The sequence below is a fragment of the Meriones unguiculatus genome, chromosome 4 (assembly GCF_030254825.1).
Source record: "Meriones unguiculatus strain TT.TT164.6M chromosome 4, Bangor_MerUng_6.1, whole genome shotgun sequence".
Taxonomy (NCBI): domain Eukaryota; kingdom Metazoa; phylum Chordata; class Mammalia; order Rodentia; family Muridae; genus Meriones; species Meriones unguiculatus.
The window spans coordinates 104,135,531-104,159,743 of NC_083352.1; the positions used below are offsets into that span (position 1 = coordinate 104,135,531).

General features: G+C 48.1%; 3 protein-coding genes across 4 annotated transcripts in view; 1 reads left to right on the top strand and 2 right to left on the bottom strand.

The window, feature by feature from the left end:
• The window catches only part of Cdh26 (cadherin 26), a 43,697-nt gene extending 40,882 nt beyond the window's left edge, over positions 1-2,815 (bottom strand). Inside the window, exon 1 of the mRNA XM_060381299.1 lies at positions 2,619-2,815. Within this exon, the coding sequence (XP_060237282.1) occupies positions 2,619-2,684 (66 nt within the window). The 5' untranslated portion in view covers positions 2,685-2,815. The remainder of the gene's footprint in view (positions 1-2,618) is intronic.
• A 7,521-nt stretch (positions 2,816-10,336) lies between these two features.
• Fam217b (family with sequence similarity 217 member B) lies at positions 10,337-20,183 on the bottom strand. 2 transcript variants are annotated; one of them, XM_060382743.1, is made up of 4 exons: positions 20,058-20,183; positions 18,091-18,202; positions 17,233-17,318; positions 10,337-14,811 (listed from the first exon to the last, which is right to left on the bottom strand). In XM_060382743.1, the coding sequence occupies exons 3-4, from the start codon at positions 17,256-17,258 to the stop codon at positions 13,668-13,670; spliced, it is 1,170 nt and encodes a 389-aa protein (XP_060238726.1). In that variant the 5' UTR covers positions 17,259-17,318; positions 18,091-18,202; positions 20,058-20,183; the 3' UTR covers positions 10,337-13,667. The 2 variants fall into 2 exon arrangements, with proteins under 2 accessions (XP_060238726.1, XP_021513714.1); XM_021658039.2 differs by having other exon boundaries at positions 20,040-20,179.
• A 74-nt stretch (positions 20,184-20,257) lies between these two features.
• On the top strand, positions 20,258-23,651 carry Ppp1r3d (protein phosphatase 1 regulatory subunit 3D). Its single transcript, XM_021658037.2, has one exon. The coding sequence runs from the start codon at positions 20,589-20,591 to the stop codon at positions 21,426-21,428; it is 840 nt and encodes a 279-aa protein (XP_021513712.1). The 5' UTR covers positions 20,258-20,588; the 3' UTR covers positions 21,429-23,651.
• The last annotated feature ends 562 nt before the right edge of the window (positions 23,652-24,213 follow it).

Below are 24,213 nucleotides of genomic sequence, written 5' to 3' on the forward strand. Positions count from 1 at the left end.
TCTCTAGCCTTATGGTGTTTAAAGAAAACTTTCTTCAGAAATTCAAAAACAGTGCCAACCACAAAACACCAGTTTCATTCTTTGGGAGATTCTCTCATCTCTGGCCTTTGAATCCAGCCTGGCTCAACAGGCCCAACAAGAGGCTTCTTGGGTTTGTAGGATTAAAAATGACAACCAGGTAGACAGCTTGCCACTGGGTATCTCTGAGTGTAGAACAAGGTCGTCCGCCTACAGAACACACTTCTGGCTTTGTCCTTTGGCTTCATGTCAGAGTCATGGAACTTTCGGCAACTGTTAGCCACTGGAGAGGGAAATGCTGTTTTCTACAAGAGCGTAGCTCCAGTGGAAAGCCATATATCCAGGATTACTGGGACAACATAAATCTATCTTGATTTTTTTTTTCAAGTACATAAATCTGGGTGGGTAGAGAAGATGAGGTGGGTCTCAGAAGAACTGGGGGAGGAGTGGATATGATCAAAACATATGAAATTCTCAAAAAAAAAAGAAAGACAGAGGAAGGGTATGAGTTTTCAGAGAGAAACCAGTACACACAACACTTCCTCAGCAAAATGCCAGGGGTTCTGGAGATTCGGTGTGTGTGTATGGAGGGGCGGGTCACTGTGGAGATTAGGTATGGGACAGAGGGTTCTCACTGTGGAGTTTAGGTGTGGGGGAGGGTTCTCACTTCAGAGATTAGGTATGATGGAAGGGTTTTCATTATGGAGATTTGGTATGAGGGGGAGGATCCTTACTGTGGAGATTAGGTGTGTGTTGGGAGGGTGTTATTCCTGTGAAAGACACTTGCAAACAGAACTTGGAGGAACCCTGAAGGCAGGGAGGGGTTGTGTTTTTTCCGGCCAGTTTAGTGAATGACCGGACACCTGATGATGATGCAGTTCTTCAACAAGGGCAGACCCTGCACTCCCAATTCCTCTGGATCCCCTGCTCCTACAGTTTCAAAATTCACTGCCGTCTGCAAAGCTCCTTCAGCCAAGCACTGAGGTGCAGTCCACAGGAGGAGTCCAATGTCCCCACCATCCTCACTTCCCCTTGGAGGTGAATTAACCTCTCATGTGCTGTGCCACCATAACATGGGACAAGGTGTCACCGTTTCCTTGAGAGACTCCTTGGAGGCAGGGGCAGGCATGAGGGAAGGATGGAGATAGGATTTGATTTGCAATATACTCAAATCCAGACTAACATACGGGTAATAAGTCAGGGTTCTAAGAAATACTACAGATGAGATGAAAACACTGATTAAAAGCTCAGCTCTCAATGCAGCAAAATGCAACACATAATTCCAAGCAGCTGATACTAGGCAAGGCACCCAATTTCAAAAACGGGGCTTTGCTAGAGTGGGTGTGCCAAGGGTGTACCAAAAGAACCCCCTGTTGTGTTTGCTGCTGTACTTAGTGTCCATCCAAGAGTCTGGCCTAGCAGAGGTCTAACTAGTGACTGCACGAATGTAGCCCCCCCCCCCTTCAGTGATTAGGGAAAACAGAAAGGAAGGCTGATGATACCACTGGCCAAGGCATCACCAAGTACAGGCCATCCATGGGGTCCCCTCCTTCACTACGGTGCCCAGAAAGGCAGCAAAGCACAATTTTTAGCTTTATTGGCAAGTAAAGAAAACACGGCAACAAGGTTTTTGTTTCAAGTCCTGACCATCCAGCTGCACTGCTGGAGTAATCCACCTAGACTTCCGGGAACCATGGATGAAATGGACTTGAGGTGAGATGAGCATCGAAGTCAGCCAAGTCCAGAGCCTCCTCCTCTGAAAGTGGGGAGGAGTCCTTTGTTGTCATGTAAGCAACCAGCTTCAGACCCTGTAGTGCTTACTCCCAACCACTACTGGCTGCCTCCACTTTGTGTGTTGGTGTGTGGTGTCTGTTTGTCTGTTGGTCTGTCGGCTCTTTCTCTCTCTGTGTGTGTCTGTGAGAGAGAGAGAGACAGAGAGAGAGAGAGAGAGAGAGAGAGAGAGAGAGAGAGAGAGAAAGGAGGGGGAGAGAAAGAGAGAGAGAGGATCAATTAGAATATGAAGAGATCTTTGGAAAAGCAAGGGGGTGCGGGGGCCATGCATTTACAGGAGGCTTGTGGGGTGGGAGGAAGAGGCTGCGGGAGGGGAGCCAGGGAAGGGATGTAGGAGAAGTGAGTACACATGAAAATCCGTAACGAAGCCAACCACCTCATATGCTAACCGAAAACATTCATTTTTTTTTTTTTTTAAAGAAAGACACAATATTCTCTTCCCACTAAAACAGAGCAAATCCAGCAGGTCACACTCCACAGCTGCATGTAAGACTGCCACTGGAACAGAGAGCATGGGCTGCCCGTGGGAACGCAGGGTACTGGCTGCCACCGGTATTAAATTCCTCAGCCGCTCTCCACTTCCTCATAAGACGTGGATCTCAACCCTACCTTCCTCTGAAACCTGTGTGCCTGTATTACTCTAAAGGTGACCGGCACCCCTGGCTTCAGTTGAATGCTGGCTTTTGCTCCAGGTTCAGATGGATTATACTCAGTTATCCTGCCATTTTTTTTTCTTTTTTTTCTTTTTAGCCCAGAAAATGAAAAACCCACCTATGCTAAGCACAGTCCCCAGCACCAACCCAGCTCACCTGTAGGGGCAACAGCAGCAATGGCAGCAGCAGAAGCAGCAACCAGGTGCAGCCTGGGGTGTCCATGCCTGGGTGGCCACTGGACAGTCCTTGGAGCCTGGTGGCCTCACCAGGAGCCAGGCACCTGCTCTCCAGCTGGTGTCATCTTTTCTAGTTACTCTCTTGGGTTCTTAGGCCCTGACACTTCACCTCCTGGCTCCTCTGTTCTCTGCCTTGCTGTCATTGTGTGAGAGCAGGTAGGCTGATGGGTAAGGTATAACCTCATCTGCAGCCAACAGAGTTCTAGGGAAGCAAGTGCTCAGATACCAAACACCACAGTTACGTGTGTACACAGAAAACTGGCTGGGCATCCAACCTCGGGGATTATAGCTCAGCCTGAGAAGAGAAAGCAGAGCCTGTGGGAAAATTGGGTTTTGTTTCTCTGTTTCTTAGTTGGTTTTGGGTTTCTAAATAGAAGTCTAAAATCCCTCTATAGTAGGGCAATTAGTGGTTCTTATAATCACTCAAAACTGGAAAAACATCCCCAAGAAATTATATAGAGAGCTGCTACACACAGAGAGGGGGAGGGAGAGAGGGGGGCACATGGTGGCAGTGTTTGTCAGTCTCCCTTTCTGTTTTCTGATTGGACAGCTGCTCAGACACTCAGGGGCACTGATCACAGCAACAGACACACTAGGGGAGAGTCCTGTCTTGGGACGCCCACACTCTAGTGGAATCCCATGTGATTATGCCAGGGAAGATGTATGAGGAAGAAAGAAATGAAGGAGGCTTTCGATGACGCCTCTGTAGAGCATGCATGCATGCACAAGGCAGGCCACAGGTTCCTTCTGCTCCAGAACAGAAAAATAAACTACTTTTTACAGCTTTCCCACATATATTACAAAATCTTTATTCTAAGCATATCTAGGCTTTGGGGTATAAAACCACTTCTACCGAAACCTCTTATGAACCGTGATGGAGTTAAAGAGTAGGCAGAGAGATGAGAAAGCATCCGCCCCCTTCCTTCTCCCTCCCCCCCCCCAACATCTCACGCCCCAGCTAGAGTCTCTAAGGAAACCTGGGCCTCCTGCCTTAGATTCCGGGAAAGGGTCACATTGGGATTCTATGACATCGACTGTCAAGCCTGCAAATTTCGAAGCAAAATCTGAACTTGGGTTCTGACAACCTTGATTATTGTACGAATTATTATCTCCCTATCTTGCCTAAAGTAATGACCAGTTTTCAGCAAGCAAAACAGGCACAGTCCTTTTGGCTTCCTGTGCTCTCAGAGCAGGAGTTGATGCTGCCTGTGTGTACTGAACTGTCATCATTCTAACCCATCTGAGCTTCTCAGAGTGAGAGCTGAAGTTGCACGTGTGTGCTGAGCTGTCATCACTGTAACTCGTCTGAGCCTCCTTCCATGGAAAGCGCCAACGTGTGACAGGTTGCTGTGTGCTCCTTTGCATGGACAGAGAAGTAGGTAACAATGCCTGGGCTTCATTTGTGTTCATTTCGGAGCAGCCGGATTGTTCTTCAGTGCAGCCTGTGAGACCTCAGAGCACAGCCACTGGTTCCATGCTCGCAAGGCTCAGCTAAGCCTAGGCGAGTGCAGAGCAGAGCTCCACTGGAGAATGAGACCAGCGTTACAATACTCTGAGAAGAACCCTGAGGATGCTGGGTAATGGCTCTAGCTTATAGCTGTTCTAAGTTGAAAAAATGGCATTTTAATACATTACGAGAGACTGAATTTTCAATGCCCTCAAACATTTAAATATAACTGGACCAAATGCCATTTGGCCATTAGAGAGCCCTTCTTCTTTAGGCTGTGTTCACCTCAGGCTCCAGGACCACCTGCTGCATCCTGATGTGAACTAGGGAGTATGCTTTCTAAATACTTGAGGTTCCAGTGACAACTAACCAGTGCTCCTCACTGGGCTTAGAAGCTCAGTAATAGCCTTGCAACCTCATGGTGCCTGCTCTCACCTCCCAGATGACAACCAAAACTGTTCTTCTGGGAGGATGGGAAGGACGGTGAGAGCCACTGTTGGTCACCTCAACTCAACACATTCACCTCAAGTGCTCAAGGGAGTCCAGCTCTCCTTAAATGTTTAGCATTTTGTTTAATGACATAGAACATTGCTTCCCCAGATGGAATGGTTTGGTCTCAAATATTTTGTGCAAACTCCTTTCTGAGAGAGTTCATGGTCAATTGTGGTGTTTTGGGGTAGACACATGCTTTGTGAAAGATTTATACTTGTTTGGGAGTCAGTGTCAAGGACCCTTAAGTTGAGAATAAAGAAGAATTACAGGTAACATCTACTGAGAATCACCAGCAAAGGGGGCCAAAAATCTTAGGACTTTCAGATCTGATCCTTCCCCAGCCCTCACCTGCATCTCACCCCAGTCTCAGCCATCCCCACCTCTGCTGCCCATGGCAGGAGTGATGGAAGAGATATTGCTCCTTCCTGAGCCCTGGAGGAGAGGCTTGAATTTTTTTTTTTTCCTCATGAAAGAGCCAGATGGGAACATCTGGGATTCACTGCTGAAGAATGGGTATGACTGCACACTTGACTGTTTGGCTTGGATTCTGCTGACATGGTGGACAAGATGCGATGGGAACTGCGGCTGAACCTGGGGAGGACACATTCCCATGCTGTCACCATGGTCACTGCCTGTGTAGATGGAGTAAGTACCCCAAGAGCTGCCAAAGCTGGAGTTGAACCTTCCTCCTGTCTCCAGCAGGGCTCCTGCTGGCTGGGGAGGTGGAGGACAGGACCTCAGATAGAGAAAGGTCCAGTGTGGCATGTGGTGGTGCCTTTTCCACCACAATGAGGCAGCAGAGGCCAGAAAAGCCTGCTTCAGAGGAGCCAGCAACATCCCCTGTTCCCCATTCTCAGTTTCTGAAGGAGCCTTGAGAATCCGGAAAACAAGGAAAACTGACCTGGTAAGAATCCACAACCTGCCATCCTGTCTTCATGCTGGAAGGGAAGGTAAAACACCAGACCAAGTACAAGGGAGTCCAGTCTCCTCAGAGGGAGGGGAGAGATTTGACTTCCATCAAACTTGTCATCAACCTAATAAACTAGACTTCTTCAGCCAACCAAAGTAACTGAAGGAAAATGTATGCTGAGAGATTTAAAGAGTGTGGTTCAAGATTAGATTAGGAAAACAAAATGGCTCCTATTAGGAATCCACTGGATCAACACTGCTGGGAATGTTCACTCGTAGCTGGTCAATCATTGAGTTCAGCACCCAACTTCTCATAGTCTCAAGTAAAGCTTGATTCCTCAGGAATCTCAAAAAGAGATTTGTGTGCTGAGGTGGGTATGTATCCATGTGAGTGCAGGTCCATGTTCAGGCATAATTACATGTATGTGTGTATGGGCATAACGTTAATGTGTAATTTAAATGCTGATTTCTGTACCCCCCATATCTGGTTACAATCCTTTTTCTGAGAAAATCCCATCTCAATGTTGTGTAAACACTGCCCCTAATTGTCCTCTGATATGCCACTAAAGCAGCTTACAGTCAATTGCTGAGCAGGGGAGAGAAGAGAGCTGGACTTCCTGCCAGCCAGGGAAGGAGGAGAGAGACGGGGAAGTAGGAGATTGAACCAGGTTCAGCTGAGCAGGGAAAAACACAAAGTGCAAGTATCTCTGGGAGGAAGCCAGATTGGCTTGAGGGTTAAGAATAGAGTTAAAACTGCTCAGTTATTGTGTTGTAAAGCTCACAAACAAAAAACAGAGTAAAGTCTCAATTATTTTAATGCTAGTCAGGGTAAGAAGCTAAGAAACAAACACAGTTTGATAAAGATAACTTTAATATGTGAGGTGTGAGGTGGTCCGAGGTCAACCTTGGATGTCATCCCTCTGGAAACATCTACTTTATCTTTTAAGACAGTGTTTCTCAGTGGCCATGAGCACACTAACTACCCCATGCTGGCTGGCCAGCAAGTCTCCGGGACCTTCTGTCACCACCTCCCAGCACTGGGATGACTGGTGCCACCATAACTGGCTTACATTTTTAAATTACATTCATTTATTGTTTGTATGTGTTCCTGTATGTGTACACATGTGCCCAGAGTGCACAGGTGAAGGTCAGATGGAAGCCTGTGAGAGCTTGTTCTTTCCTTCCACCACCGGGGTCAAACTCAGGTCACTGTGCTTGACAGAAAGTGCCTTCACCCACTGAGCCATCTACCTGGCCATGCCCGCAGTTTTGTGTTCTTGGGAACAAACTCATGTCCTTGCGCTTTTGTGATAAGCATTATATTGACTGATCTGTCTCCCCAGCCAAGTACAGACAAAACAAACAAACAAACAAACAAACGATGCCAATATCTCTGAAGGAAGTGGGAAACAGTAAGACCTGGAGAGGACAGGAGCTCCACAAGGAAAGCAACAAAACCAAAAAATCTGGGCCCAGGGGTCTTTTCTGAGACTGATATACCAACAAAAGGACCATTCATGGAGATAAACTAGAACCCCTGCACAGATGTAACCCATGGCAGTTCAGTGTCCAAGTGGGTTCCATAGTAATGGGAACAGGGATTGTCTCTGACAGGAACTGATTGGCCTGCTCTTTGATCACCTGAGGGGGGAACAGCCTTACCAGGCCACAGAGGAAAACAATGCAGCCACTCCTGATAAGACCTGATAGACTAGGATCAGAAGGAAGGAGAGGAGGACCTCCCCTATCAGTGGACTTGGAGAGGGGCATGGGTGGAGAAGGGGGAGGGAGGGTGAGATTGGGAGGGGAGGAGAAAGTAAGCTACAGGGAGGATACAAAGTGAATAAAGTGTAATTAATAAAAATTATAATAAAAAATATTTTAAAAAATCTGTGCTTCCAGTACCAGTGGTGTGGCTCTGTAAGTCTGAGCCTGCTGTACACAATGGTCACCAAGAGAAGGTTTCAGGTTCCCAAGGTGGAGATATTCCTGGGTGATAGAGGGCAGCTGGAGCCCAGAGGGAGTCAGCTGTTGGAGGATACAGCCAGAAGGGCCAGAGCAGATGAGCTGGCCTGATAGCTCTGGGCTGTGCAGCAAGGCGTGCTGCCGGTGCTTGCTGTACACCTTTCCTTAGGCTTGAAAATAACTCACTGTACCGGCCTGCAGCACACACGGATAGACCTCATTGTAAGTAATATGCTCACCCACACCTAGCTGGCTGGCCACCAATGAGCTTCAGGGATCCACTCACCTCTGCCCCCTGCCCCCTGCTAAGAGTTGAGTTTACAAGTATTCCCACCATGCCTAGCTTTTTACATAGGTGTTGGTCCAAGTGCTTTACCAACAAACCCATCAGCTCGCCCTGCCCTCTTCTTCACCTTTTGTCATTATATTTCTATGCTAACAAGACTGTTGGTAGAACTAACAGATTCTCCAGTCATTTGTCTGAGTAGGTTTTGAAGGGCTTGGGGAAGGGGCTTGAAGAGGCCTCTTGTTGATTTTCTCCTATCAAGTTCTAAATGAAGACATATTTCCTTTATAAAGAAAAAAAAAGTTTTAATGCTCTAATTTAATGTGTGTGGGTGTTTTTCCTGCACGCATGTAAGTGCACCATATGCACACAGTACCCCGGGAGGATAGAAGGGTCGGATCCCCTAGAAATGGAGATACAGACAATAGTGAGCCTCCATGTGGGTGCTGGGATTTGATCCTCTGCAACAGCAGCAACTCAACCTATGCACCAGAAAGGCGGGCTTCTCCAGCTTGAGTGAGTTGAGGATTTATTAATGCACAGACTGTCTCATGGTCCGGGGAGGCTCACAGCATAAGCAGCACAAAACTCAGGGTCTTAAATGGAGCTACCATGACACATGTGTTACTGCTTTCTCTGGAAGGCAGAAAGGTGTGATCCCATGGTCACCCAGTGTAAGGACCAGGGCTCACGCATGCTACAAAAGACACGTGACAGACAAAAGGATAACAGGTGCCTTCAAGAGACGCCGGGGCCCAGGGGGCTCCTATTTTGTGCAAGGAAGCTTGCATGGTCATATAGAAATGCTGTGACCAACTTCTGGGGACACTTGCATAGGGCTCTGTCTTTGAGGGCCTAAGGACAGGACACTCATGGGTTTCCAGCTGTCCTTCCCTGGAGAAGGTGTGAGCCATGTCTAACCCCTCCTCCAAACCATATGGTGGTTTGAGGCTCTAGTTTTTATGGCTCCCCTCAGGGAGAAGGGGTGCAGAGATGAGGCCAGAACCCCCTTCCTTTAGTGTACTATTAGCACACTGAGGCACCACACTTCAGGGTATCACTTCCTGAGCCCCAGAGTTTTAAATATTCAAGCTTCACAATTGCATCCCCAGAAATGCCTTTTAACATCCTATATATATGTATATACTGTGCTGTTAATGCTAATTGCTTAAATATTGAATTGATAAGTGTAGGTATATTTAGTCCTACCTTATGAAAGCGGGTTGTCTGTGAAGATTTTACAAGTGACTTGTGTTATTTCCTATCTGCTGGGTGGGGCCTTGTGATGAGGGAAGAACCCTCCTCTGTAGTTAACCACACCTAACAATTCATTTCCTCTCTGGTGGCCAAGGAAAGGTAGGTGAAGAACCAGCTTTGTGTCGGAAGCCAAGCAGTCCTTCTCTTCCATTCCCTGTTCATTTTAGTACAAAGGTTTGTTCCATTAGAAGATGCCAATGAGATAAATTCATCAGGGTCTCAAAAGGATTGGTCGCCATCTAGTGGATGATTTTGTGGCCAACTGCTAAAATAACTGCCCTTTGCTCACAATCTAAGCCCAAATTTTATACCACCAATTTGGTTAATTTGGCTAATATCAGAGAATGATTTCTAACCCACTAGCATGACTGCCACAGTTTGGCATCCTCAGAGGCACATGCTTCACTGTCAGAGGTGAGTTTAGGAAGAGGCGCAAAGGTCTCTGGGAAGGCTTGCAGCTGACCCTGCCCTTTGCCAGGACTTCCCTCAAAAGCCTGACTCACTTCCAGATGTGGGAGTTAAGGTGTGAGCTCACTGTGTCACACTGTTGCTAAAAGTCCTTCCCTGGAGAAGGTGTGAGCCATGTCTAACCCCTCCTCCAAAAGTCCCAAAGATAAACTAAGATAGGAAACCCACCAAAGCTCACCCTGTGAACCAAAGAGTACATTAGGCTCCCTTACAGGATGATGGTGGTTACAGGCAACAGTGTCAGTGGCCTTAAAGAAGCCATACTGGAAGGTCTTCACTCAGCATGGACACCCTTCCCCTCGCCCCCCCCAGGCCTGTGTCCTCTAGCCCTCCCCACCTGCCAAGTACAATTGGGGCAGAATTGCATACAGGTGGTTAGGAGTGGCTGGACACCCCAATGAGGGTCCCATGACCCTTCTCACCCCCCTTTTAAGAGGGTAAGTCAAGCGCCAACAAACGCAGCTGTGGTGATCCTTTGCAAGAGGGCACAGCTGAATTCAGGAAGATTGTTGCAGTCTGGCTGGCAGGACAGTCCTCCACACACAGCAGATCTGCAGCCTACCCCTCACCTACTGACTCCTCAACATCTTTGAGGGAGACGATGATTCAAGTGGTTCACAGCCATGTGTCTCTGATGCACAAAGCAGCACTGGTCGTGCTGGCTCCTGGGCAGTATCAGCATTGAGGTCGGGGGGGGGGGGGGGGACAGTCTCATCCTCAGCAATTGCTGGGAATAATAAGAAAGAAAAATAAAGACAAATTGGAAAGACAACTGTATGAAAAACAAAAACAAAAGAAATATCAAGCCAGAAAATTCCAGATAATGTTTGTTCTGTTTAATAAGTCTCAAGGAAGGAAAGGTCCAAGTTCACAAAAGCTTACATGAATTCTGTTTTGCTACCACACAAAACCAAACATACAGCATTGCAACAGCAAATGAACATGCTGAGTATGTTCAGGCCACTTCACCTATGACTTTCTACGTGAATACAAATAAACAATAAATACTGTTGTTACCTTGAACACAGAACCTCCGAGTTTGGACTTTCACCTAACTGTTCAAGAAAACAGATGGAAAGAAAGGAAAAGAATATGTAAGTCACCTAAGAAGGTATTCTTGGATCTTTCTAGGACATGACCCCAACAGGACACAGTTTCAGAAGGAACCTTCCAGACAGTTACAAATCTTTAGCCCCTTTGGTCATTTTAGACTTGGGAAATAGTCCAAAGCCATCAATGAATACTTAAAGCACTTTGTGATTTTTCTCTACTCACTGATGTTATTAAATCGGAAAAACTGTTTCCTTATATTCTTCTTGGTTTGACTGGATTAAAATTCAAGGGCTATGTAAACACCTCTGAAATGAAAAGCACTTCCCACAAGTATAGCCATTTGTCACTGTAGCTGGATACTGTGGTTTCTCCTTGAACTGAATGAGTTCATAGTTCCTTGTCAATGCTGTCCACTTGTGTAGTAGGTTCTTAGGGACTGGAGAAAGCTGTGCTCAATTAACTGCAGTCAGTGTAACTGTAAGGAATGGCATTGGTCAATAGCTCCCCAATCCTATCCAATACTGTTTAACACAGACAACCAACCTGGGCAAAGAGGTAAACAAAGTCACCCCTTCAGGCCTCTAGGGATGTCTAAACACAGGACATGAACTGTAATCCTCAGATCAGGGACTTCCGTTAAGTGTGCTGGGAGCAAATGTGTGTGGTTCCATCTTTACATTTCTCAGTTGTGACAGTTTTGCTCAGACACATATTCAGCAAGGGAAAAGAAACCCCATCCTCGCCTGTCCAGGTCTCTAAGAGCACCCACACAGATGCACAACAGGAACAGAACCCTGTCAATACTACTCTAGGGAGCATATAGGCACACAGGTGTACCTAATGCCATGCTTACGTTTACTGGCCCTGAAACTTCCTAAGGATCTGCATAAAAAATCTAAAGAAAGAATGAGGGAGGTGCCAGGGGTGGTGCCAATAATCTATGCTCAGAGGAGCAGGGAAGTGAAGACACGAGGCCTCACTCAGGGGTGAAGAGGGTGAGGGGTGGCCCTGTTCTCCCAACACTAGGTGCATACCACGGATGACTGTGGCCATTGCATCTGTGGGCTGCCAGCAACACATACAGATTTTGGTCATAAAAAGACATGAGCCCTCCATGTAATAATGTTTCCTCCAGGAGGGCAGTGCAAAAGAATCTGGAAATAAAGTCTTAAAGAAATGGCAACAAACAAACAAACAGACAGACAAAAACCAAAAAACAGTTCACATGTTGTTTGGTCTGAGTAAAATTAGGCTTTACAAAGAGAATTTGACTTTTAACCTTAGCAAATTCGTCTCACCCTTCTGCTGCTACTTGTGGCTGTGTGGAAGCTGTTATGTATTTCCAACTGAAACAGGCTACCTTCGTCCTTTGCCCCATTGGTGAAAAAAAAAATACTATAGAGTCATGGATGCCCCAAACAAGTCCAATAGTTGTTTCAACGGATAAAGTCAACTGCAGTCCTTAACATAGATACACTATCTACAAAGCAGCAGCCAAGGAAAGGTTTGCAGAAGCTCATTGTGGAAAGCTCCCCAGGCAGATAGGACTCAAATGCAGCTGAGAAAGACGCCTGTGAGGGAGCCAGGAAGCCACAGGCAGTTAAGAACACTCAAGATAGTATCCAGTAACTCCCTACACACACACACACACACACTCTCTCTCTCTCTCTCTCTCTCTCTCTCTCTCTCTCTCTCTCTCTCTCTCTCTGCAATATGTCTGCTCCCTCCACTGAAATCAGGCATGATTAGAAAAGGTAGTCTTATAGAAGAGTTGGGGGTGGGGATTGAAGGACCCAGAGGGGAGAGACGCTCCACAAGAAGAAAAACAAAGCCAACAAATCTGGGCTCAGGGGGGCCTGCAGCGACTGATGCACCAACCAAGGACCATGCATGAAGAAGACCTAGACCCCTTGCTCAGATGTAGCAGATAGACAGCTCAGTCTCCATGTGGGTTGCCTAGTAAGGGGAGTAGGGCTGTCTCTGACATGGACTCCATTGCTTGCTCTTTGATCACTTTTCCCCTGGTGGTGTGGCCTGGCAAGGCCACACAGGGAGAAGATGCAGACAGTCCTGATGAGACTTCACAGGCTAGGACCAGATGGTAGGGAAGGAGGGCTTCTTTCTGTGGACTAGGGTAGGGGGATGGGCATAAAAGGGAGGGAGGGTGGACTGGAAGGAGTTGAGGGAGGGGGCTACAACTGATATATAAAATGAATAAATTATAAAAAATAAATTTATATATAAAAATAAAATAAAATTATATTCAAAAGAAGAAAACCCTGCTTTTACAAACGGAAATAGACCCTTAGTTTTGACCCAGAACAACAGGAAATGGGTCCCTAGTCAAGCTTAACAACTTACATTTCAGTATTCCCACTCAACGTGACCCAAAGATCTAGCGTGCCAAGGCATTCTCTCTTATCTGGCCGCACAGCAACAAGCATGGTTGGGCCCTGTGACTTTCTCTCTCGAAAATGTGTAAATGATGTTAACTTCAGCTAAGGGGACTCAGGAATGGGCCGTGGCACTACCCCTGGACTTAACATGTCTTTTAAAACGCGCTAGACAGATATCTGGATGCCTTTGCCTCTGGCAAGGAACTGGCTCGGCTAAAGGACACTCAAAATAGAAACCCTTGTGCTCTGTAGGAGTGGAACTGAGGCTTGTTGGGGTGGGGAGGACATATGAGACAAAGACGGAACAGACACTCTGCGTGAGGGCTTATGCAAAAGCAAAAGGCAGTGAGGCAGCCGGGCTTTTCCTCTGTCCCACCCTAGGGTTTCTCTCACACAAAGCAGCACACACTGTTTCCCATACAACGAAGACAGGGACACTGGGGCCAGGTCTATGCTGGCTGCTTGGCACTGCTGTTTCAATAAATTTTACCTACGGGGCCCTCCAAGGCTTAAGACTGTCTATACAAAGAACAGCTTACTGAGCCTTAGTGAGCCCTCTGAAAATAACTGTTGAGGCGGGGTAACTGAAGAGCCAGCTGGCTACTTGAGTCACTTATCACAGATGGATTCAAGCTCACCATCACTTTGAGAAGAGCCCCATTTTCAGACATCTGCAGGTCTTTATAAATCTTTACATCACTTTAACTTATGTGTGCTTTGCCTGGCTACGTTTGTTTTGAGTTTTTTCTCACTGGTTGAAGGGGCAAGACCACAGTTATTTGCATTCCCTTTTTTCTTTGGATCCAAGTGTGCCTGTGTCCTGGACGCCCTGAAGGAGTCCATTGGGTCCAGAACCGCCAGGGATTGCTTGGGGATTCTGATGTTACCATTGGCTTCCATTACAGGGTTGCCTTCAGTGCAGGGTGGAGCGCGATGCTGAAGCTGGGGGCCTTTGACTGATTTCTTTTTCTTTTCCATCCTCAATTCGGGGGTTTGCTTCTGAGCACACAGCCTGGGCCGACCAGGCCCATCCAGAGATCTAGGCAAAGCCTCAAATGCATAGTAGGAGGGGTGGGCCTCTTCATGATGAAAACCTTTCTTTCTAGAAGGACCTGGTTTTGAAATCCCTTCTGGAGAAGGTAGCGGCTTGGACAGGGTGCTGGTAAGGAGCTTACCCCGCCCAGGGCTCTTCAGCACCCTAGAAGCACCAGAGGGCCTGGCCTTGGCAGCGCGGGCCTTCTCACACTGCACAGTCTGGACTTGCAGCCATTCCAGTTGTAGAAGTCTGTCTATGTATCTCCCGAGAAATCCCGTGGCCCGGGGCAGGGCCTCGTTCCTGCACTCTGTGTTCAGAACGACAGCCATATCCTGGAGGTCCCAGGAGCTGAAAGGAGGTGGAAGAAAGTCAGGATAACAGTGCTCACGTTCTGCCTGGCTTGGGTCTGGGTGAAGACTGAAGGAAACTGGGTCTATCTCTTCTGCTCGCAGATTGAGGTCTGGAGGTGTGAATGGAGAAGGAGGGATGGCCACTCTTTCTGAGTCTGACAGGTCACTTGCACTGTCCTCATCAGCGCCTTCCTTAATGATTTTCATGGACTGAAAGTCAAGGAAGAGCTTGCTTCCAGCGGCAGCCTGATACCTGGAACTGAACGCAATCCGCTCCTGTCTTCCCTCCCTGGAGATGGTTTCCATGAGTTTATCTTCTTCAGGCTGGGGGATGCCAAGGAGGCTGCTTCTCAGCTGGGAGGAGATATGGGATCCTTGGGATCGACTCTGCCTTTTTCCTGAAGAAGTCTTTGAGTGTTGTACTTGATTCCAAGATGCAGCAGCATTCATACCGCTATAAAAAATGATAAAACCGCAGTCTAGGAATTGATAATTAGAGAAGAGCTCCCTGCTAACACTTTGGTCATTACTAATGTGACTCCACAAGCTTTACAGAAGCTGGTTTACAAAACAGTCTCCCTTCTGCACTCTAGTCAGGCCAGTAGACAATGCATGCCCCAAATGTGGGTACACATATACTGTTTAATGGCAAAGACAGGTGTTTAGAAGCTTAACCATTTTTTTTTTGTTTGTTATATAATCTTAGAGCAATTGGGTATACCTTAAAAAAAGATCACTTTTAAAATCTGTCAGAAGACTCTGGGTCTGTTCTATTAGTGGTCAACAGTGTTTGAAAATATTCAGAAATGCAGCTGGGCTTGGAAGCACACACCTTTAACCCTCACACTCAGGAGGCAGAGACATGCAGAGCTCTGTGAATTTAAGGCCAGCCAGGGCCACCTTGTCTCAAAACAAAAATGAAAGAAAGCAAAACAAAAATCGTCTTGGGAAATAAGCCCTGCAGCCTCTTCTTATGGGCATATTTTAGGAGAAGTGTTAACTCAAGCTTTGCAGGCTAGGAAGCAGGTTGGTGTTGGTTTATCTGCCTTGCAGGTTTGATCCCTGGGACTTAAAAAGCCTTTTGAGTTTTTGACTGCTTTTTTTCTAATGTGTGGGGATATGCATGTTTTTCCACATGTGTGGGGTCAGTGTGTGCACATGCATGTGAAGACCAAAGTTAATGGTAGGAAACATTCTCGATCAATCTTCCACCCAGTCAGTGAGGCAGGCTCTATCAAACCTAGAACTTATCCAGATGGCTAGCCTTTAAATTTTACTTTTGTTATTCTAAATGGTGTGTCTAGTGGGTGGGTGGTCATGTGACTGAAGTCAGCTAAGGAGCATCAGATCCCTGGGGAGCTGAAGTTAAGAAAGACCGAGAGCTGCCTAGTGTGGGAGCTGGGAACCAAACTCTGCAAGAGCAGGATGCACTCCTAACCACTGAGCCATCTCTCCCTCCCAGTAGGGCTAGTCCTGCCAGCTGATTTGCTCTGGTGCTCTTGTTTCTACCTGCCAAGGCTGGAATTACAGGTGAGTTGATATGTCAGCCCACATTTACTTGAGTTCCTGGGGAACTCGGGTCCTCACACTTGGCCAGCAAGTACTTAGAGCACTCAGCCATCCCCAGCCCAGATCTCACTGTCTAATCACCAGTTGGCTGAGCCAACCAAAACATTAGTGTCTAAGTTTTTCACATTCATTCCAACCTGCACCAGGAATCAAAAGTTGTCTTTTTACTATCTTTTCTAACAGGAAACACTCAGGAAAAGTTGTGTTTAAGATGCTAAAAGGGGTCAAAGCACTTGCCCCCGGTCGTGATGACTAAGTTTGATCCCTATGACCCACACGGTGGAAGGAGAGGATCGGATCCTTCCAAGTTATTTACTAAGCACATGTGTGATGTGGCACGTATGCACACGCACACGTACACATACACACACAGGTAAAATCTAAAAAGAAAGGATAGAAATACAGTCATATGGTGCCATGAGAACTCAATACAAGTGGGAAAGGCCAGCAAAGAGGAGTAACAAATATTGCATTCATCTCTAATACACCCTGAACCGATTCTACAGTGCTCTACACTAAGGCAGGCTCCCACAAGAGCTGAAAATACCTTCTTTTTGGTTTATTTCCCTTCCACACATTATTCACCTGAAGGTGAGTAGTACTCCCTTATGACAGGACTCAGACAGGGACAGGAAGTGACTAAGTGTGCTTTTTAGGAAGCTGAGAGGTCTGTTTGTACAGTGATCTCAACAGTACTCAACACTTATTTGGAAAAGCATCCCTCTTATTTAATGACGTGCATGGACTACATTAGCTCAGTGCAGGCGAGCAATGTGAGCAAATGAAGAAATGGCTGTCGTTAGAAATCCACAACTGTTGACATTTTTGTTTACAGACTGGAGCGATGGCTTGGCATTTTAGCGCACTGGCTGCTCTTGCAGAGGACTCAGGCTCAGTCCTAGCACCCACAGGGCAGCTCGGGGCCACTTCTGACTCTAGTTCCAGGGGACCGGATGTCTTCTTCAGGCATGTAGGCACATGCAGGCAAAATACTCATACACATAAAATAAAAATAAACATCTTTTTTTAAAAAAAATGTGCACAGGGCTGGAGAGATGGCTCAGCCAATAAGAGCACTGTCTATTCTTCCAGAAGTCCTGAGTTCAATTCCCAGCAACCACATGGTAGCTCACAAATATCTCTATTGGAATCTGATGCCCCCTTCTGACATGCAGGCATACATACAGATAGAGCACTAACACATAAAATAAAGAAAGAAAATCCTTTTTAAAAAAATGCTCACAACCAGCTGCCACCACACATACCAGCCTTTAGCAATGTAAGCAAGGACCTGGAAACCAGTTACCTGCTTTTCTGGTGGCAGTCACTCATCCTATTCCTTTTCTTGAGCAGGTCACAGGGCTGCTCATCATCTGAGGTTTGATGGGGTATCTGAAAAACACAGATTACTGAGCACAAAGTACAATGAACTTGTGTGCCTATGCACAAGTGCGTGCGCATGCACACACGTGCACACATGCATGCATACACGCACACACACACACACACACACACACACACACGTGCCAGCAGAACCATCCTCCTGGCACAACATGACGGTTACTGTCCTGAATCAGATCAGTTGATCATCCAAAGGATACATTTGCAAGATCAGGCCTATCGGTTTTCCCTAGTAAAAAAAAAAGTCACAAGGGATCCTAGAAAGACAGGGCCTCTCAACATCACCCACTGATGGAGTGGAGAGGAAAGCCTTCAGTCCTTCACCCAAGATGCCCCTTTCCGATCTCCCTCCTGTTCTTGGCAGCAGCAGGTCATACCTACCTCCCCTCCCCCACAGCATGTGGTCTTGGGGTTTGGCAGAGCTCTTTAGGGGGTGTTAGGTTAACTGGGGCAGGACCTTCAGTGAGGAAGCTTTTGTGAGTTGTCCCTCATACTGGAGTGAAATTGTTAGAGATGTGGCTACTTTTCAGCCACCCATGCTCTTGTAAGTGACCTCAATAAATCCCCTGGTTCACCGACACGGACTTCAATGGAACTAGTTATTTGGTTCATGACCTATCTAGTGGTTTTTAAAAATGTAATAAATTACTTAAATATTATATAAATAAAGTGAACACATCCTCATTTGTACATCCGCGTAGCTGAAGTATACAGGAAATACTGAGACAAATCTAAGTAAGATTTCCCCTCAGAGCCACCTCACCTTCTCCGCAGTGCTCAGAATATTCTTGCTCAATCTGCCGCTGGATGACGACAGCCGGGGAGGTGGCTTCTTTATTCCTCTTATCTTCAGAGAGGCTGCTGCAGCACCGGAACTGGGAATGACAGAACACTGACAGTAAGTACTGACTGCAAGTGGCCCCACCAGCATCGGGCTGCCTTTCCGTGTGCTTCCAATCTCGGTAGCTGGACCACACTGAAGCCGTGACCCTGCAGGGGCTCAGCACTCTGCACTATGAAATGAGAAATGGGGGAGGAGAATGGATATTTACAGTTTGATATTTCTAACACTCACTGTAAATTATATGTGTGTGGTCAGTAGGAATGTGCACACGTGACTGTGGGTACCCTCAGAAACTTCATGAGCACCAGATCCCCTGGAGCTAGACAGTTGTAAGATGCCCAACATGGGTACTGGGAAGGCTTACATCCCCCCCCCCCCCCAGTGGCTATTGAGTATAAGACTACAGTATTCTGAGTGCTGTGAATGGATCCCAAACCCCTACCTACACACACTTATCCACTCCTTGTAAATAACACCAATTAACTGGCCTTTTACTCTAAACTTCCCATGTCTATTCATTCATTCACTCACTCAGTAATTATGAGAGTTTAAAAAGTATGAAGATTGTGCAGGAGGCCCTCATCCCGCAGAGATAAAACCCTAGTGGGGAGCCACCTTCTCTGTCACAACAATCATCAGTGGTGGGCTGGAGAGATGGCTCAAGAATCTAGAGCTACTGATTCCCAGCGACCCGTTTAGCTTCCAGTACCATGTGGTGGCTCATGAGGACCTGCAATTCCAGTCCCAGGCCAACACTCTAGCCTGGCCTCCCAGAGCACTGGCATTCACATGTATACACCCATATGTAATCCTTTAAAAAATTAAAAAAAAAAATCAGTATATTGACACACCCTTGATGCTATCTCACTATGAAGTTTGGCTCCCTACACCAAAGGCAATCATAATTCCAATTTTGAGGGGCCTGTTGAAAGAGCATGCCTAGTAACTGAATATTTCTCTCCCATGATGCCCCAGGCTCTGTCGGATCTGGGATATTTCGTGAGCCAACCCAGGGCTTTCCCATCACAATCATGTAAGACTTTTAGGCTTGCATGTGAATACAACAAAAATTGCAACAGGGTCTTTTATGCTTTAATTACCCCACAACCAGCAGGCTGAATTCCCTTTACATAGGGAAAATGTTCTTTGCCTGCCCTCTTGCTTTACCCTGTCCTTTCTGCTACAAAGTGGGAAAGAAACCAAGACTGCCTGATACAGGCATACTCTTTAGAATTTGCAGTGCCATCCTGGCCCCTCCTCCCTGACAAACTTGACACATAGCTGAGCTGTGTGTGTGAAGTTCCTCAGAGAAATAAAAGCCTGCTCTGCAATCAGGATGCAGAAAGAGGGAAGGCAGTCAGAGAGGGGGTGGAGCACACGGCTTCAGCTTGCATAGCGGCATAACTAACGCTCAAGAGATTCTGGCTACAAAAATGCTCCTCAAGAGCCAGAGGGCAGCCTGCACAATCCATCATGGGCATTATAGCCCCTTTCCCAGTCTTCCTCTCTGGCAGCAAGCCCGGCTAACGGAAGCAGCATCCCCCACCTCCTCCCCAGGGAACTGGCTGCCTAGCCAATAGGGAGGCACAGCATGGTGGGGAGGTGTGGGCATGATGTTTCCCTCAGCAGCAAGCTTCCCTGGGTCTGGCCGCTGGTCCAGGTTGCTGGAGATAGGTGTCCAGAGCTGACTGGCTGGACGCTCACCGTCTTCCTGGGGCCAGCTAGCAGCCAGGCCAACCAAGGCTGGGCTCAGCCCCGCCCCCACCCGGCACTCCTCAAGCCCAGGCCCCGCAGCAGACACCCAGCACGTCCTAGGCTGCTCCAGAAACCATCGCTGATGGATGGGTGCAGTGCACGAGCACACGCACCAAGGAAACCCAGCAGACCTGCTCCGCGGCCTGAGCGCGCGTGACGAGGCTCCCGGGTGCGGCTGCTGCGCTGTGGCAGGGGGGCGCGGGCGGCGGCAGCGGGAGGACGGGAGGGTGGGAGGGTGGTCGAGAGCCGCGCGGTTCCGGCAGCGTGGGGCTGCGCGGGGCGGCAGGGCAAGCGGGTGGGACGCGCCCGCGGGCGGCGTCACGAGGGGCGGGGCGCGTCGGGGGCGCGCCGGGAAGTTGCGCTTGGAGAAGTTGCGGGCAGCTGAGTCTCCGAGCGGCGGGGCTGCCGGCCTTCCCGTAAGCGCTCGGGAAAGAGGGGAGAAGCAGGCGCCACCCTGCAGGGCGCAACGCCCAGGGAAGCCGCCCTGAGAGCACGAGATCGCCCTCGGAGTCGCCCGCCGCCCCTGAGACCCGGGGCCAGGCCGAGAGCACCGCCTCCTTGCTGGGCGCCTCCTTGCTGGGCGCCTCGGGGCTCCTACAGGCTGTGCAGCCCGAAAGCCCGGTAGCTTGGCTGAGACGCCCGCCCCGGCCTCCTGCTGGGCCATGTCAAAAGGCCCCGGTTCTGCCCTGCTTCCCCAGACCCCGGGGTCACGGAGACCCGTGCCTCGGAGCCTTAGCTGCGTCTCGGACCTGGATCCGCGACCCTGCAGACCCCCGGGCTGCGACCCTCGGCTGCGGCCCATCATTCACCGACGCGCGCGCTCGCTGCCCAGCTCCCCCGAGCGCCGTGCCAAGGCTGCGGGAGCCCCGGGCGCTGCGTGCGGAGCCGGCTGCAACCGGCAGCTCCGTGTGCGATTCGCTGACGCGCTGGGCCTGGAGCTGGCGCAGGTCAAGGTGTTTAACGCGGGGGACGATCCATCCGTGCCGCTGCACGTGCTGTCACGTCTAGCCATCAACTCCGACCTGTGCTGCAGCAGCCAGGAGCTGGAGTTCACCCTACAGTGCCTGGTACCGGACTTCCCGCCTCCCATCGAAGCCCCCGGCTTCGGAGATCGCCTGGCACGGCAGCTAGTGTGCCTGGAACGTGTCACCTGCTCTGACTTGGGCGTCAGCGGCACAGTGCGCGTGAGCAACCTGGCCTTCGAGAAGCATGTGGTGGTGCGCTATACCTTCTCCGAATGGCGCAGTGCACATGAGGCGGTGGCGTGCTGGAGAGGGCCTGAGGGTGCCGGAGGTGCCGAGGACATCTTTGCCTTCAGCTTTCCAGTACCACCCTTTCTGCTGGACCTCGGATCCCGAGTACTCTTCGCAGTGCGCTACCGAGTGGCCGGTGCCGAGTACTGGGACAACAATGATGGCTGCGACTATAGCCTTACTTGTCGCAGTCATGCCTTGCACATGCCACGCGGGGAGTGTGAGGAGAGCTGGATCCACTTCATCTGAGCTGCTGGCCGTGAACCTGGAGCTTGCATCTCAGCAGAAGTTGCAGTCACTTCCCCACGGATGCTGATCTCTGAACGGCTATCTCCCACCCCATCCTTCCTTCCCAGTGGTCTGGCCTCATTTCTTGCTGTGAAGCCCTGCCACAGTGGCCTGATCTGTCTTCTAGTGAATTCTCTGGAGAGCCTGATGGCCAGAGGACCAGGAAGGAGCCCGTGTAGTGCATTGGGATTAGGGTATGAGAGGGCGGATGCATGGAATTGTGGTCCTCCATTTCAGGAGGACCCAGGTCAGTGTTTGCAAGAAGGGCCTTTTGCATGTCTCCTCAATGTGTCTAAGTAGCTGATATTTATTATTGTGAAGTTAGCCTTCCACCCATAGTGGATGCCTGCTCAGGAATACTCGAGATTTTATAAGTGTAAGGAAGGCCTGTTGTCTGTTTGCACCCACTGTAATAATTGTAAGAATACGCGGTATGGCCTGTGTTATGGTCCCTCGAGGCATTTCTGCCCTGGGACGGTGAAAACCTGAGGCCATGTTTGCTTGCCAATGTTTGTAGCCTTCCAACAGCAGACACTATTAATAGCCAAGGAACTTACAGCTCATATGTCATCACATAACCATTTCTGGGCTTCGAGGCTGCCCTGGTTAGGTGAAGCCTCCCACATCAACAGCTGAGGAGCAGACTGAAAAGCCAAACTTCCAGCTGTGCAGCTCAGCCCAAACAGTCTTCGGGGTCTGCCCGGTCATGTATTTGTCTTCTGTTTGTCTGGCACTGCATCTGCGTGTTATCAGGCCATATTCTGAGCCTTCAGAAAGATCCTGCCTTAATTTATTTCTGTTTTCAAGTGGCCACAGAGATTCAGGCAGCAGTGTCCTTCCTGGTGACCTTTTCCACGAAAGAGGTGACCTTTTTTTTGTTGTTTTTTGTTTTTTTGTTTTTTTTTTTTGTTTCTAAGTATGGGAAGATTCCAACATTCCTACTTTGAAAGTTAGCTTCCAAGTGAACCTGGTTGGTGTTTTCGGATGCCAGGGCACTGGAGGAAAAATAACTCACAGATTTTTATACACCTAATGGGTTTTAAATTGAACTGTTACGACAGGTATCACAGCCACCAGCCACTTTATTCTTTGTGCCTTCAGTTAGGAAAGTTGCTAATATTTTTTTTATGGGCTTATTTCCCGGTTTTAAAACGTTAAATACTTTTTAAAACAAAACAACGAAAACCTCCGATTCAGTCCACACCACTCACTTTGTTTCTTGCAGGGTGTCCCTGCTGCTTAAAATTCCCGTGGAGGGGCTGGCAAATCCTCTCGGTGCTGAGCTGTGGCCTCTCTGACAGCAGGTGCTAGAACTGAGGCGAGCAAGTCCTCCAAGATGTGACTTACGCTTTTGAGTCAGTGAGTGTTCTGTGATGGACTTGGTGGCACCTGTCACCGGTGAGTGCTGGATGAGTGATGATGTTTGTTAATTCAGCATGGCAAAGGCACATCTTTACCCTTTAACCCATCTGTTTTTTGATACTTGAAACTTCTGCCTTTTAAAATTTCAAGAACAGTGTTTTGTTTTGTTTTTGTCTTTCTGGTACCCTCTGAACTAAGACAAGGTTGGATTTAAGTTACCACAATAAAACCACTCAGCCTTTGGCTGTTAGGGCTCTTCATGCCATTGACAGTCAAGAGTAAGGAGAGCCAGTGGCATTTCCTGCTGCTCGACAAACTGTTCAATTAGGTCAGCAAAGTCCAGCGGCCATAGCTGTTCTGCCCTTGGCCCCTGTCCAGAGTGTAAGAGAATGGTCCACACTCTTCAGGTAAAGTTAGAACTGCTGAAGTATTGGCACCTAAAAGCATGGAGAGGATTTTACAATCCATGGGAAAACAACATGGGAAAGCCAGTTATTTTCCAAAGGTTCCAGTTACAGAAAAGTAAATGATCATCATAATGAAGAGAACCTTAAGGTGCCTTTTAAGACACACCAACAATTTGAAATCTAAAGCTTAAAGACAATTCTGCTTGATATAATAATAACAATAACAACAACAATAATAATAGCTATGAGATACTTCAGGGTGAACTTTCTGACCTGAAGACACACTTAGACTGTTGAGACATTGAAACTGTGTGAATTGTGCACTTGCTGGGTTGTCCTCCCAGATGTATTTTACTGCCTGTCACTTAAAGATATTTTACTCAAGCCTAAATATTAAAGATTATGTGCAAAAGAAGTCTGTTTGTTAAGCTGGTCTGTGTGTTGTGGCCTTGTTATGGAAGACAGCGTTTTGAGACTTCTTGGTTCAGTGATCTTTCCACCTGAAAGTCTCGGCCCTCTCTAGACATGAATAAGTTCTGGGCCTTATAGGGAGGGACTTCTGTATCTGGAGCAGAGTTGTATGTGTGTTGCTAAAATACCTTCCCCAGGAAGACTTAAATCCACCCCTCCTGCCTCAGTAAAAAGTCAAGGTAGGATTTTCCCAGCGGTCACTCTGGGAACCAATGAGTTCAGTAGGCTTATTTGGGGACAATGGGTAAGTGGCTACGGGCAGGAGCAGGGGGGATGTTAAAGCAGCCATACTAGGTGGTCTGCACACAGCAGTGAGGAGGACTTCCCCAAGGCTGTGCAGATGGAGTGGCCTCCCATAATCCTTCCCCACCCTTACCCTCTAGCTCAGTGCTTCTCAGCTGTCCTAATGCTGCCACACTTTAATATAGTTGTGGTGACCCTCAACCATAAAGCCACTCCATTGCTACTTCATACCTGTAATTTTGCTACTGTTATGAATCATAATG